This window comes from Macrobrachium rosenbergii, unplaced genomic scaffold (genome assembly GCF_040412425.1).
Source record: "Macrobrachium rosenbergii isolate ZJJX-2024 unplaced genomic scaffold, ASM4041242v1 13917, whole genome shotgun sequence".
NCBI lineage: Eukaryota > Metazoa > Arthropoda > Malacostraca > Decapoda > Palaemonidae > Macrobrachium > Macrobrachium rosenbergii.
Window position 1 is genome coordinate 1,157,252 of NW_027100728.1, and position 13,917 is coordinate 1,171,168.

Consider the following 13,917-nt stretch of genomic DNA (forward strand, 5'->3'; position numbering starts at 1 on the left):
AAAAGGACCCTTACCAAAGATTTCCTCCGGAATCGCCGGAGGTGGCCATCATTACATGAATGACTATGCTCTAGTTTGAGAAAATGATAGTCTTCGTATTGGCGCCAAAATCTTCACCGAAGAATCCCTGAAGACTCCTTGAAGATTCTTTCTTCAGCTGAATTGGACCCCTGAGCCCCACAAAAAAAAAAACAAAAAAGATTTCTTCCGGAATTGCCGGAGGTGGCCATCATTACATGAATGACTATGCTCTAGTTTGAGAAAATGATAGTCTTCATATTGGCTCCAAATTCTCACCCAAGATTCCCTGAAGACTCTTTGAAGACTCTTTCTTCAGCAGTATAACAGGTGTCATTTTTCAATTTCAAGGGTAATTTCTACCATTTATATAGCTGGTAGCCTTTCATCATTGGCACTCTGTTGTAGTATTCCATGTGTCATTTTTCAGTTTCAAGGTTCCTGTATCCTCGTAAGTAATGGAGGTGTCATTTTGAAATTGCAAGTTTCATATGAAAATTAACAAAAAACACCAACTTTGAGGTCCCATAGCCGAGAGGGAACCTGTCATGGACATTAGGCTTCAATTAGAGCCCTTTATTTTGATCTGTTCTATTAAAAAATTCATACAAAACAACAATACTTTCAGGCCTTGCTGAGTTTTGGATGCCTGAATTTTTATTGTATAAACTAAAAAATCGACTTTGAGGCCCCGTAGCTAAGAGTCATTTTAGAATTATGCAAGTCTGAATTTCTAATCATCGATTTTTGGAAAAGGAAATATTGGCCCAAAAAATTTTACATCCCCAAAATTAATAGAACTGTACTAACAAGGGTTAGTTAGGTCGAAAATTTTGAAAGTTCTATTTTTTGAGGCTGGACTTTTTTTTTTTTTTTTTTTTTTTTTTTAACACCCCAGGATTAGAAATACCTTGCAGCTGAATTGGACCCCTGGGCTAAAAAAAAAAAAAAAAAAGGACCAAAGATTTTCCGGAACCACGGAGGTGGCCATCAATGAATGACCTCTAGTTTGAGAAAATGATAGCTGAATTGGCCAAAATCTTCACCGAAGAATCCCTGAAGACTCCTTGAAGATTCTTTCTTCAGCTGAACTGGACCCCTGGGCCCCACAAAAAAAACAAAAGAGGACCCCTTACCAAAGATTTCCTCCGGAATCGCTGGAGGTGGCCATCATTACATGAATGACTATGCTCTAGTTTGAGAAAATGATAATCTTCGTATTGGTGCCAAAATCTTCACCGAAGAATCCCTGAAGACTCCTTGAAGATTCTTTCTTCAGCTGAACTGGACCCCTGGGCCAACAAAAAAAAAAAAAAAAAAAATGGACCCTTACCAAAGATTTCCTCCGGAATCGCCGGAGGTGGCCATCATTACATGAATGACTATGCTCTAGTTTGAGAAAATGATAGTCTTCGTATTGGCGCCAAAATCTTCACCGAAGAATCCCTGAAGACTCCTTGAAGATTCTTTCTTCAGCTGAATTGGACCCCTGGCCCCACAAAAAAAAAAAAAAAAAGGACCCCTTTCAAAGATTTCCTCCGGAATCGCCGGAGGTGGCCATCATTACATGAATGACTATGCTCTAGTTTGAGAAAATGATAGTCTTCGTATTGGCGCCAAAATCTTCACCGAAGAATCCCTGAAGACTCCTTGAAGATTCTTTCTTCAGCTGAATTGGACCCCTGGGCCCCACAAAAAAAAAAAAGGACCCCTTACCAAAGATTTCCTCCGGAATCGCCGGAGGTGGCCATCATTACATGAATGACTATGCTCTAGTTTGAGAAAATGATAGTCTTCGTATTGGCGCCAAAATCTTCACCGAAGAATCCCTGAAGACTCCTTGAAGATTCTTTCTTCAGCTGAATTGGACCCCTGGGCCCCACAAAAAAAAAAACAAAAAAGGACCCCTTACCAAAGATTTCCTCCGGAATCGCCGGAGGTGGCCATCATTACATGAATGACTATGCTCTAGTTTGAGAAAATGATAGTCTTCGTATTGGCGCCAAAATCTTCACCGAAGAATCCCTGAAGACTCCTTGAAGATTCTTTCTTCAGCTGAATTGGACCCCTGGGCCCCCAAAAAAAAAAAAAAAAAGGACCCCTTACCAAAGATTTCCTCCGGAATCGCCGGAGGTGGCCATCATTACATGAATGACTATGCTCTAGTTTGAGAAAATGATAGTCTTCATATTGGCTCCAAAATCCTTCACCCAAGATTCCTGAAGACTCTTTGAAGACTCTTTCTTCAGAAGTATAACAGGTGTCATTTTTCAATTTCAAGGGAGTAATTTCTACCTTTTTATATAGCTGGTAGCCAAAAAATTGGGACTCTGTTGTAGTATTCCATGTGTCATTTTTCAGTTTCAAGGTTCCTGTAATCATTACATGAATGGACTATGTCATTTTGAAAATGATAGTCTTCATATGCCAAAATCTAACAAAAATCACGTTTGAAAACTTTGAGGTCTTTCTTCAGCCGAGAGGAATTGGACCCATGGACAAAAAAAAAAAAAAAAGGACCCCTTTATTTTGATCTGTTTGGAATCAAAAAATTCATACAAAACAACAAAATGTTCAGGCCTTGCTTGAGTGAGTTTTGGATTTTTATTGTATAAACAAAAATCGAGCTTCATCATTAGTCATTTTGAATGACTATGAGTTTGAGAAAATGATAGTCTTCGTATTGGCGCCAAAATCTTCACCGAAGAATCCCTGAAGACTTGAAGATTCTTTCTTCAGCTGAACTGGACCCTGGGCCCCACAAAAAAAAAAAAAAAAGGACCCCCAAAGATTTCCTCCGGAATCGCCGGAGGTGGCCATCATTACATGAATGACTATGCTCTAGTTTGAGAAAATGATAGTCTTCGTATTGGCTCCAAAATCTTCACCGAAGAATCCCTGAAGACTCCTTTGAAGATTCTTTCTTCAGCTGAATTGGACCCCTTTTTTTTTTTACCAAAGATTTCCTCCGGAATCCCGGAGGTGGCCATCATTACATGAATGACTATGCTCTAGTTTGAGAAAATTATTGGCTCCAAAATCTTCACCCAAGAATCCCTGAAGACTCCTTGAAGATTCTTTCTTCAGCTGAAGTGGACCCCTGGGTCAAAAAAAAAAAAAGGAATTTTACCAAAGATTTCCTCCGGAATGCGGAGGTAGCCATCATTACATGAATGACTATGCTCTAGTTTGAGAAAATGATAGTCTTAGTATTGGCGCCAAAATCTTCACCGAAGAATCCCTGAAGACTCCTTGAAGATTCTTTCTTCAGCTGAATTGGACCCCTGGGCCCCCAAAAAAAAAAAAAAAAAAAGGACCCTTACCAAAGATTTCCTCCGGAATCGCCGGAGGTGGCCATCATTACATGAATGACTATGCTCTAGTTTGAGAAAATGATAGTCTTCGTATTGGCTCCAAAATCTTCACGAAGAATCCCTGAAGACTCCTTGAAGATTCTTTCTTCAGCTGAATTGGACCCCTGGGCCCCACAAAAAAAAAAAAAAAAAAGGACCCTTACTAAAGATTTCCTCCGGAATCGCCGGAGGTGGCCATCATTACATGAATAACTATGCTCTAGTTTGAGAAAATGATAGTCTTCATATTGGCTCCAAAATCACCCAAGATTCCTGAAGACTCTTTGAAGACTCTTTCTTCAGCAGTATAACAGGTGTCATTTTTCAATTTCAAGGGTAATTTCTACCATTTATATAGCTGGTAGCCTTTATGACTATGCTCTAGTTTGAGAAAATGATAGTCTTCGTATTGGCGCCAAAATCTTCACCGAAGAATCCCTGAAGACTCCTTGAAGATTCTTTCTTCAGCTGAATTGGACCCCTGGGCCCCACAAAAAAAAAAAAAAAGGACCCCTTACCAAAGATTTCCTCCGGAATCGCCGGAGGTGGCCATCATTACATGAATGACTATGCTCTAGTTTGAGAAAATGATAGTCTTCGTATTGGCTCCAAAATCTTCACCGAAGAATCCCTGAAGACTCCTTGAAGATTCTTTCTTCAGCTGAATTGGACCCCTGGGCCCTACAAAAAAAAACAAAAAAGGACCCTTACCAAAGATTTCCTCCGGAATCGCCGGAGGTGGCCATCATTACATGAATGACTATGCTCTAGTTTGAGAAAATGATAGTCTTCATATTGGCTCCAAAATCCTCACCCAAGATTCCCTGAAGACTCTTTGAAGATTCTTTCTTCAGCAGTATAACAGGTGTCATTTTTTCAATTTCAAAAAGGTAATTTCTACCATTTATATAGCTGGTAGAATTTACATGAATGACTATGCTCTAGTTTGAGAAAATGATAGTCTTAGTATTGGCGCCAAAATCTTCACCGAAGAATCCCTGAAGACTCCTTGAAGATTCTTTCTTCAGCTGAATTGGACCCCTGGGCCCCCAAAAAAAAAAACAAAAAGGACCCAACCAAAGATTTCCTCCGGAATCGCCGGAGGTGGCCATCATTACATGAATGACTATGCTCTAGTTTGAGAAAATGATAGTCTTCATTGGCTCCAAAATCTTCACCGAAGAATTCCTGAAGACTCCTTGAAGATTCTTTCTTCAGCTGAATTGGAACAAAAAAAAAAAAGGACAATTTCAAAGATTTCTACCCAGAATAGGTAGCCATCATTACATGAATGACTATGCTCTAGTTTGAGAAAATGATAGTCTTATATTGGCGCCAAAATCTTCACCGAAGAATCCCTGAAGACTTTTGAAGATTCTTTCTTCAGCTGAATTGGACCCTGGCCCCATGTTGAAAAAAAAAAAGGACCCCTTACAAAGAGTTCTAGCTGAAAAAAAATTTGAATGACTAAATGGACCTTTGAGCAAAGATTTCCTGGAATGGACCTAAAATCTTCATCAAAAAATGAAAAAAAAAGGAGTCATTGCAATTTTGAGAAAATGATAGTAGAAAGCCCCAAAATTACATGAATGACCCAAAATTCTAGTTTGAAAAAATGAAGTCTTCGTATTTGTTCCCAAAAAAATCTTCACCGAAGAATCCCTGAAGACTCTTTGAAGATTCTTTCTTCAGCTGTTTGGACCCCTGGGCCCACAAAAAAAAAAAAAAAAAGGACCCCTTACCAAAGAGACTCAGGAATTTCCGGAGGTGGCCATCATTACATGAATGACTAATTTAGTTTGAGAAAATGATAGTAACCAAAATCTTCACCTAAGAATCCTGAAGACTCCTTGAAGATTCTTTCTTCAGCTGAACTGGATAACACAAAAAAAAAAAAAAAGACCCCTTACTAACCAATCATAGGTGTATCATTACATGAATGACTATGCTCTAGTTTGAGAAAATGATAGTCTTCGTATTTCCAAAATCTTCACCGAAGAATTCCCTGAAGACTTTGAAGATTCTTTCTTCAGCTGAATTGGACCCCTGGGCCCATAAAAAAAAAAAAAAAAAGGACCCTTACCAAAGATTTCCTCCGGAATCGCCGGAGGTGGCCATCATTACATGAATAACTATGCTCTAGTTTTAGAAAATGATAGTCTTCATATTGGCTCTAAAATCTTCACCCAAGATTCCCTGAAGACTCCTTGAATTTCTTTCTTCAGCAGTATAACAGGTGTCATTTTTCAAATTTCAAGGGTAATTTCTACCATTTATATAGCTGGTAGCCTTTATGACTGACTCTAGTTTGAGAAAATGATAGTCTTAGTATTGGCGCCAAAATCTTTGAAGAATCCCTGAAGACTCCTTGAAGATTCTTTCTTCAGCTGAATTGGACCCCTGGGCCCCAAAAAAAAAAAAAAAAAAAGGACCCCTTACCAAAGATTTCCTCCGGAATCGCCGGAGGTGGCCATCATTACATGAATGACTATGCTCTAGTTTGAGAAAATGATAGTCTTCGTATTGGCTCCAAAATCTTCACCGAAGAATCCCTGAAGACTCTTTGAAGATTCTTTCTTCAGCTGAATTGGACCCCTGGGCCCTACAAAAAAAAAAAAAAAAAAGGACCCCTTACTAAAGATTTCCTCCGGAATCGCCGGAGGTGGCCATCTTTACATGAATAACTATGAGAAAATCTAGTTTGAGAAAATGATAGTCTTCATATTGGCTCCAAAATCTTCACCCAAGATTCCTGTTTGAGAAAAGAATCTTCTGTAATTGGCCAAAATCTTCCTTGAAGATTCTTTCTTCAGCTGAATTGGACCCCTGGGCCCCACAAAAAAACAAAAACAAAAATTTTTTACCAAAGATTTCCTCCGGAATCGCCGGAGGTGGCCATCATTACATGAATGACTATGCTCTAGTTTGAGAAAATGATAGTCTTCGTATTGGCGCCAAAATCTTCACCGAAGAATCCCTGAAGACTCTTTGAAGATTCTTTCTTCAGCTGAATTGGACCCTGGGCCCCACAAAAAAAAACAAAAAGGACCCTTACCAAAGATTTCCTCCGGAATCGCCGGAGGTGGCCATCATTACATGAATGACTATGCTCTAGTTTGAGAAAATGATAGTCTTCGTATTGGCGCCAAAATCTTCACCGAAGAATCCCTGAAGACTCCTTGAAGATTCTTTCTTCAGCTGAATTGGACCCTGGGCCCCAAAAAAAAAAAGGAAAAAGGACTGAAAGATTTCTCCGGAATCGCCGGAGGTGGCCATCATTACATGAATGACTATGCTCTAGTTTGAGAAAATGATAGTCTTCAGTATTGGCGCCAAAATCTTCACTGAAGAATCCCTGAAGACTCCTTGAAGATTCTTTCTTCAGCTGAATTGGACCCTGGGCCCTAAAAAAAAAAAAAAAAAAAGGACCCCTGTAAAGATTTCCTCCGGAATCGCCGGAGGTGGCCATCATTACATGAATGACTATGCTCTAGTTTGAGAAAATGATAGTCTTCGTATTGGCGCCAAAATCTTCACCGAAGAATCCCTGAAGACTCCTTTGAAGATTCTTTCTTCAGCTGAATTGGACCCCTGGGCCCCACAAAAAAAAAAAAAAAAAAAGGACCCTTACCAAAGATTTCCTCCGGAATCGCCGGAGGTGGCCATCATTACATGAATGACTATGCTCTAGTTTGAGAAAATGATAGTCTTCATATTGGCTCCAAAATCCTCACCCAAGATTCCTGAAGACTCTTTGAAGACTCTTTCTTCAGCAGTATAACAGGTGTCATTTTTCAATTTCAAGGGTAATATCTACCATTTATATAGCTGTTAGCCTTTCATCATTGGCACTCTGTTGAGTATTCCATGTGTCATTTTTCAGTTTAATTAAGGTTCCTGTAACATCTTAAGTAATGGAGGTGTCTGAAGATTTGAAATTCTTTTTCAAGCTGAATATGTAAAATTAACAAAAACACCAACTTTGAGGTCCCATAGCCGAGAGGGAACCTGGAGGTGGACATTAGGCTTCAATTAGAGCCCTTTATTTTGATCTGTTCTATCAAAAAATTCATACAAAACAACAATACGTTCAGGCCTTGCTGAGTTTTGGATGCTTGAATTTTTATTTATTCAAAAAATCGACTTTGAGGCCCCAGTAGCTAAGAGTCATTTTAGAATTACGCAAGTCTGAATTTCTATTCATCGATTTTTCCTGGAAATATTTGAGGAAAAAATTTTACATCCCCAAAATTTGATAATAAACTGTATCATTACATGAATGACTGAAAATTTATCTAGTTTGAGAAAATTTGGCGCCAAAATCTTCAGAAGAATCCCTAGAAGACCCTTGAAGATTCTTTCTTCAGCTGAATTGGACCCCTGGGCCCCAAAAAAAAAAAAACAAAAAGGACCCCTTACCAAAGATTTCCTCCGGAATCGCCGGAGGTGGCCATCATTACATGAATGACTATGCTCTAGTTTGAGAAAATGATAGTCTTCGTATTGGCACCAAAATCTTCACCGAAGAATCCCTGAAGACTCCTTGAAGATTCTTTCTTCAGCTGAACTGGACCCCTGGGGCCCCAAAAAAAAAAAAAAAAAAAGGACCCCTTACCAAAGATTTCCTCCGGAATCGCCGGAGGTGGCCATCATTACATGAATGACTATGCTCTAGTTTGAGAAAATGATAGTCTTCGTATTGGCGCCAAAATCTTCACCGAAGAATCCCTGAAGACTCCTTGAAGATTCTTTCTTCAGCTGAATTGGACCCTGGGGCCCAACAAAAAAAAAAAAAAGGACCCCTTACCAAAGATTTCCTCCGGAATCGCCGGAGGTGGCCATCATTACATGAATGACTATGCTCTAGTTTGAGAAAATGATAGTCTTCGTATTGGCGCCAAAATCTTCACCGAAGAATCCCTGAAGACTCCTTGAAGATTCTTTCTTCAGCTGAATTGGACCCCTGGGCCCTAAAAAAAAAAAAAAAAAAAAAAGGACCCTTACCAAAGATTTCCTCCGGAATCGCCGGAGGTGGCCATCATTACATGAATGACTATGCTCTAGTTTGAGAAAATGATAGTCTTCGTATTGGCGCCAAAATCTTCACCGAAGAATCCTGAAGACTCCTTGAAGATTCTTTCTTCAGCTGAATTGGACCCTGGGCCCACAAAAAAAAAAAACAAAAAGGACCCCTTACCAAAGATTTCCTCCGGAATCGCCGGAGGTGGCCATCATTACATGAATGACTATGCTCTAGTTTGAGAAAATGATAGTCTTCGTATTGGCGCCAAAATCTTCACTGAAGAATCCCTGAAGACTCCTTGAAGATTCTTTCTTCAGCTGAATTGGACCCCTGGGCCCCACAAAAAAAAAAAAAAAAGGACCCCTTACAGAGATTTCCTCCGGAATCGCCGGAGGTGGCCATCATTACATGAATGACTATGCTCTAGTTTGAGAAAATGATAGTCTTAGTATTGGCGCCAAAATCTTCACCGAAGAATCCCTGAAGACTCCTTGAAGATTCTTTCTTCAGCTGAATTGGACCCTGAGCCCCACAAAAAAAAAAACAAAAAAGGACCCCTTACCAAAGATTTCCTCCGGAATCGCCGGAGGTGGCCATCATTACATGAATGACTATGCTCTAGTTTGAGAAAATGATAGTCTTCATATTGGCTCCAAAATCCTCACCCAAGATTCCCTGAAGACTCTTTGAAGACTCTTTCTTCAGCAGTATAACAGGTGTCATTTTTCAATTTCAAGGGTAATTTCTACCATTTATATAGCTGGTAGCCTTTCATCATTGGCACTCTGTTGTAGTATTCCATGTGTCATTTTTCAGTTTCAAGGTTCCTGTAACCTTGTAAGTAATGGAGGTGTCATTTTGAAATTGCAAGGTTCATATGTAAAATTAACAAAAAACACCAACTTTGAGGTCCCATAGCCGAGAGGGAACCTGTCATGGACATTAGGCTTCAATTAGAGCCCCTTTATTTTGATCTGTTCTATTAAAAAAATTCATACAAAACAACAATACGTTCAGGCCTTGCTGAGTTTTGGATGCCTGAATTTTTATTGTATAAACTAAAAAATCGACTTTGAGGCCCCGTAGCTAAGAGTCATTTTAGAATTACGCAAGTCTGAATTTCTATTCATCGATTTTTGGAAACTGGAAATATTGGCCCAAAAAATTTTACATCCCCAAAATTAATAGAACTGTACTAACAAGGGTAAGTTAGGTCGAAAATTTTGAAAGTTCTATTTTTTGAGGCTGGTTTTTTTTTTTTTTTTTTTTTTTAACACCCCAGGATTAGAATATGCCACCTTAACCACGCAAGAGTCCTGGCTGAATTGGACCCCTTCAAAAAAAAAAAAAAAAAGGACCCTTGCAAAGATTTCCTCCGGAATCGCCGGAGGTGGCCATCATTACATGAATGACTATGCTTGGTTTGAGAAAATGATAGTCTAAGTATTGGCGCCAAAATCTTCACCGAAGAATCCCTGAAGACTCCTTGAAGATTCTTTCTTCAGCTGAACTGGACCCCTGGACCCCACAAAAAAAAAAAAAAGGACCCTTACCAAAGATTTCCTCCGGAATCGCCGGAGGTGGCCATCATTACATGAATGACTATGCTCTAGTTTGAGAAAATGATAGTCTTCGTATTGGCTCCAAAATCTTCACCGAAGAATCCCTGAAGACTCCTTGAAGATTCTTTCTTCAGCTGAATTGGACCCCTGGGCCCCACAAAAAAAAAAAAAAAAGGACCCCTTACCAAAGATTTCCTCCGGAATCGCCGGAGGTGGCCATCATTACATGTATAACTATGCTCTAGTTTTAGAAAATGATAGTCTTCATATTGGCTCCAAAATCTTCACCCAAGATTCCCTGAAGACTCCTTGAAGACTCTTTCTTCAGCAGTATAACAGGTGTCATTTTTCAATTTCAAGGGTAATTTCTACCATTTATATAGCTGGTAGCCTTTATGACTATGCTCTAGTTTGAGAAAATGATAGTCTTAGTATTGGCGCCAAAATCTTCACCGAAGAATCCCTGAAGACTCCTTGAAGATTCTTTCTTCAGCTGAATTGGACCCCTGGGCCCCACAAAAAAAAAAAAAAAAAAAAAAAAAGGACCCCTTACCAAAGATTTCCTCCGGAATCGCCGGAGGTGGCCATCATTACATGAATGACTATGCTCTAGTTTGAGAAAATGATAGTCTTCGTATTGGCTCCAAAATCTTCACCGAAGAATCCCTGAAGACTCTTTGAAGATTCTTTCTTCAGCTGAATTGGACCCCTGGGCCCCACAAAAAAAAAAAAAAAAAAAAGGACCCCTTAGCAAAGATTTCCTCCGGAATCGCCGGAGGTGGCCATCATTACATGAATAACTATGCTCTAGTTTTAGAAAATGATAGTCTTGATATTGGCTCCAAAATCCTCACCCAAGATTCCCTGAAGACTCCTTGAAGACTCTTTCTTCAGCAGTATAACAGGTGTAATTTTTCAATTTCAAGGGTAATTTCTACCATTTATATAGCTAGTAGCCTTTATGACTATGCTCTAGTTTGAGAAAATGATAGTCTTCGTATTGGCGCCAAAATCTTCACCGAAGAATCCCTGAAGACTCCTTGAAGATTCTTTCTTCAGCTGAACTGGACCCCTGGGCCCCACAAAAAAAAACAAAAAAGGACCCCTTACCAAAGATTTCCTCCGGAATTGCCGGAGGTGGCCATCATTACATGAATGACTAAGCTCTAGTTTGAGAAAATGATAGTCTTCGTATTGGCGCCAAAATCTTCACCGAAGAATCCCTGAAGACTCCTTGAAGATTCTTTCTTCAGCTGAACTGGACCCCTGGGCCCCTAAAAAAAAAAAAAAAAAAAAAAAAAAAGGACACCTTACCAAAGATTTCCTCCGGAATCGCCGGAGGTGGCCATCATTACATGAATGACTATGCCCTAGTTTGAGAAAATGGTAGTCTTCGTATTGGCTCCAAAATCTTCACCGAAGAATCCCTGAAGACTCCTTGAAGATTCTTTCTTCAGCTGAATTGGACCCCTGGGCCCACAAAAAAAAACAAAAAGGACCCCTTACCAAAGATTTCCTCCGGAATCGCCGGAGGTGGCCATCATTACATGAATGACTAAGCTCTAGTTTGAGAAAATGATAGTCTTCGTATTGGCGCCAAAATCTTCACCGAAGAATCCCTGAAGACTCCTTGAAGATTCTTTCTTCAGCTGAATTGGACCCCTGGGCCCCACAAAAAAACAAAAAGGACCCTTACCAAAGATTTCCTCCGGAATCGCCGGAGGTGGCCATCATTACATGAATGACTATGCTCTAGTTTGAGAAAATGATAGTCTTCGTATTGGCGCCAAAATCTTCACCGAAGAATCCCTGAAGACTCCTTGAAGATTCTTTCTTCAGCTGAACTGGACCCCTGGGCCCCCACAAAAAAAAAAAAAAAAAAAGGACCCTTACAAAGATTTCCTCCGGAATCGCCGGAGGTGGCCATCATTACATGAATGACTATGCTCTAGTTTGAGAAAATGATAGTCTTCGTATTGGCGCCAAAATCTTCACCGAAGAATCCCTGAAGACTCCTTCAAGATTCTTTCTTCAGCTGAATTGGACCCCTGGGCCCCACAAAAAAAAAAAAAAAAAGGACCCCTTACCAAAGATTTCCTCCGGAATCGCCGGAGGTGGCCATCATTACATGAATGACTATGCTTGGTTTGAGAAAATGATAGTCTAAGTATTGGCGCCAAAATCTTCACCGAAGAATCCCTGAAGACTCCTTGAAGATTCTTTCTTCAGCTGAACTGGACCCCTGGGCCCCAAAAAAAAAAAAAAAGGACCCCTTACTAAAGATTTCCTCCGGAATCGCCGGAGGTGGCCATCATTACATGAATGACTATGCTCTAGTTTGAGAAAATGATAGTCTTCGTATTGGCTCCAAAATCTTCACCGAAGAATCCCTGAAGACTCTTTGAAGATTCTTTCTTCAGCAGTATAACAGGTGTCATTTTTCAATTTCAAGGGTAATTTCTACCATTTGTATAGCTGGTAGCCTTTATGACTATGCTCTAGTTTGAGAAAATGATAGTCTTAACCCATTAAATCCCAACTTTTGTATTTTTGAATTTCTGGAATTTTTGCTAAATAATATATATTTAAGGGTCAAGAAAACATATGACGTAGAAAGAAAAAATCTATTTCTAAGGGTAAGCTTACAGTAAGCTGTCCTCAAATGAGGACGCTGGGACAAAGGGGTATAAAATCATGTTTTCAAGCTGTCCTCAAATGAGGACACTGGGACAATAGGTTTTATGTTTATATTTGTTAAGTAAAGTATTATCTTTTCAGATAAAGATAAACAGTTCCATATTGTCATTCTTACTTAAATGTTATGAATTTCCACCTAAGTTCTAGCTGAAAAAAAATTTAATTTCATAAACTAAATGTACTTTCTTTTATTGTTATACCTGACAATCTTATTTTCTTTTATGATAAGAGCTGAAACATTCAATACAAAGAGTCACATTGCATTTAGAGCAAAAGGTTCTTGGTTTTGCTGTACATGGTTTGTTCATACACCTCTGCTGATTGTTGCGCTTTTCAATAAAATTATCTTTACCATCATAACGAACATCAACAAAATTTGTGCGTGAGTGTAAGGTACCACAGGGTCTTCCTACTGAGCCTTCCATGCAAGCCAACTTCAGATAAGCTACAGAAATTGCCCTTTTGAAATCTAGTAGACTCAGATGTGTGAAACCATGTCCTTGGTGCAGCAATTTATAAATGATCCATGAGTTCACAACTGCCATATCTCTCATTCTAATGAATAAAGGCCAGTACCATTTCTTTCCTCGAATAGAAACAGAATATTTCCCTACTAACCAATCATGGTGATCTACACCACCCATACATTTATTATAGTCGAAAATTGCATTTGGTTGAGGAACGCTTCCTTTTGACTTTGATGTCTTAATCCAACGTTGGACCTTTGCAAGGGGTTCTACAGTGTCGTAATTAGTACCAACAGTTACACATTTGTTATCTAGCCAATTTACCATCAGTACTTCTTCATTGGTGTCAAACCTGTAGTCATATGAGCCTCTTGTTTCTTTTCTCATATCATTTGTTGATTTCAATGTACAGTTCTTCAAACAATTTTCTCTGTGTGTTCCTGACGCTTGAAAACCAATATTTCGTAGGTGAACTAATAATTCATAACCAGTAAAATAATTATAAAAATAAACAGCATGAGATTCTGGATCTGCTACAGCTTCAAGCATCTTCAAGACAACTTTTGAACCCAATGCTATTTCATCATTCTTATCTAGCTGAGGATTCTTACCACAGTAAAGATCAAAATTATAACAGTAGCCTGAGGTCCCACAACGTGCCCAAAGTTTATATCCAAACCTAGTAGGTTTCACCTGGATAAACTGCTTCAGGGAGTTATGCCCATAATATTTTACCATCATTTCGTCAACACTAACTAATGCATTCCTCAAATACTCCATATTGAACAAATGATTTC

General features: G+C 39.3%; 1 protein-coding gene across 1 annotated transcript; it reads right to left on the reverse strand.

Moving 5' to 3' along the window:
• Nucleotides 1-12,862: 12,862 nt before the first annotated feature.
• On the reverse strand, nt 12,863-13,900 carry LOC136838078 (piggyBac transposable element-derived protein 3-like). Its single transcript, XM_067102925.1, has one exon. It carries the CDS (start codon nt 13,898-13,900, stop codon nt 12,863-12,865), a length of 1,038 nt encoding a protein of 345 aa, XP_066959026.1.
• Between the last annotated feature and the right edge of the window lie 17 nt (nt 13,901-13,917).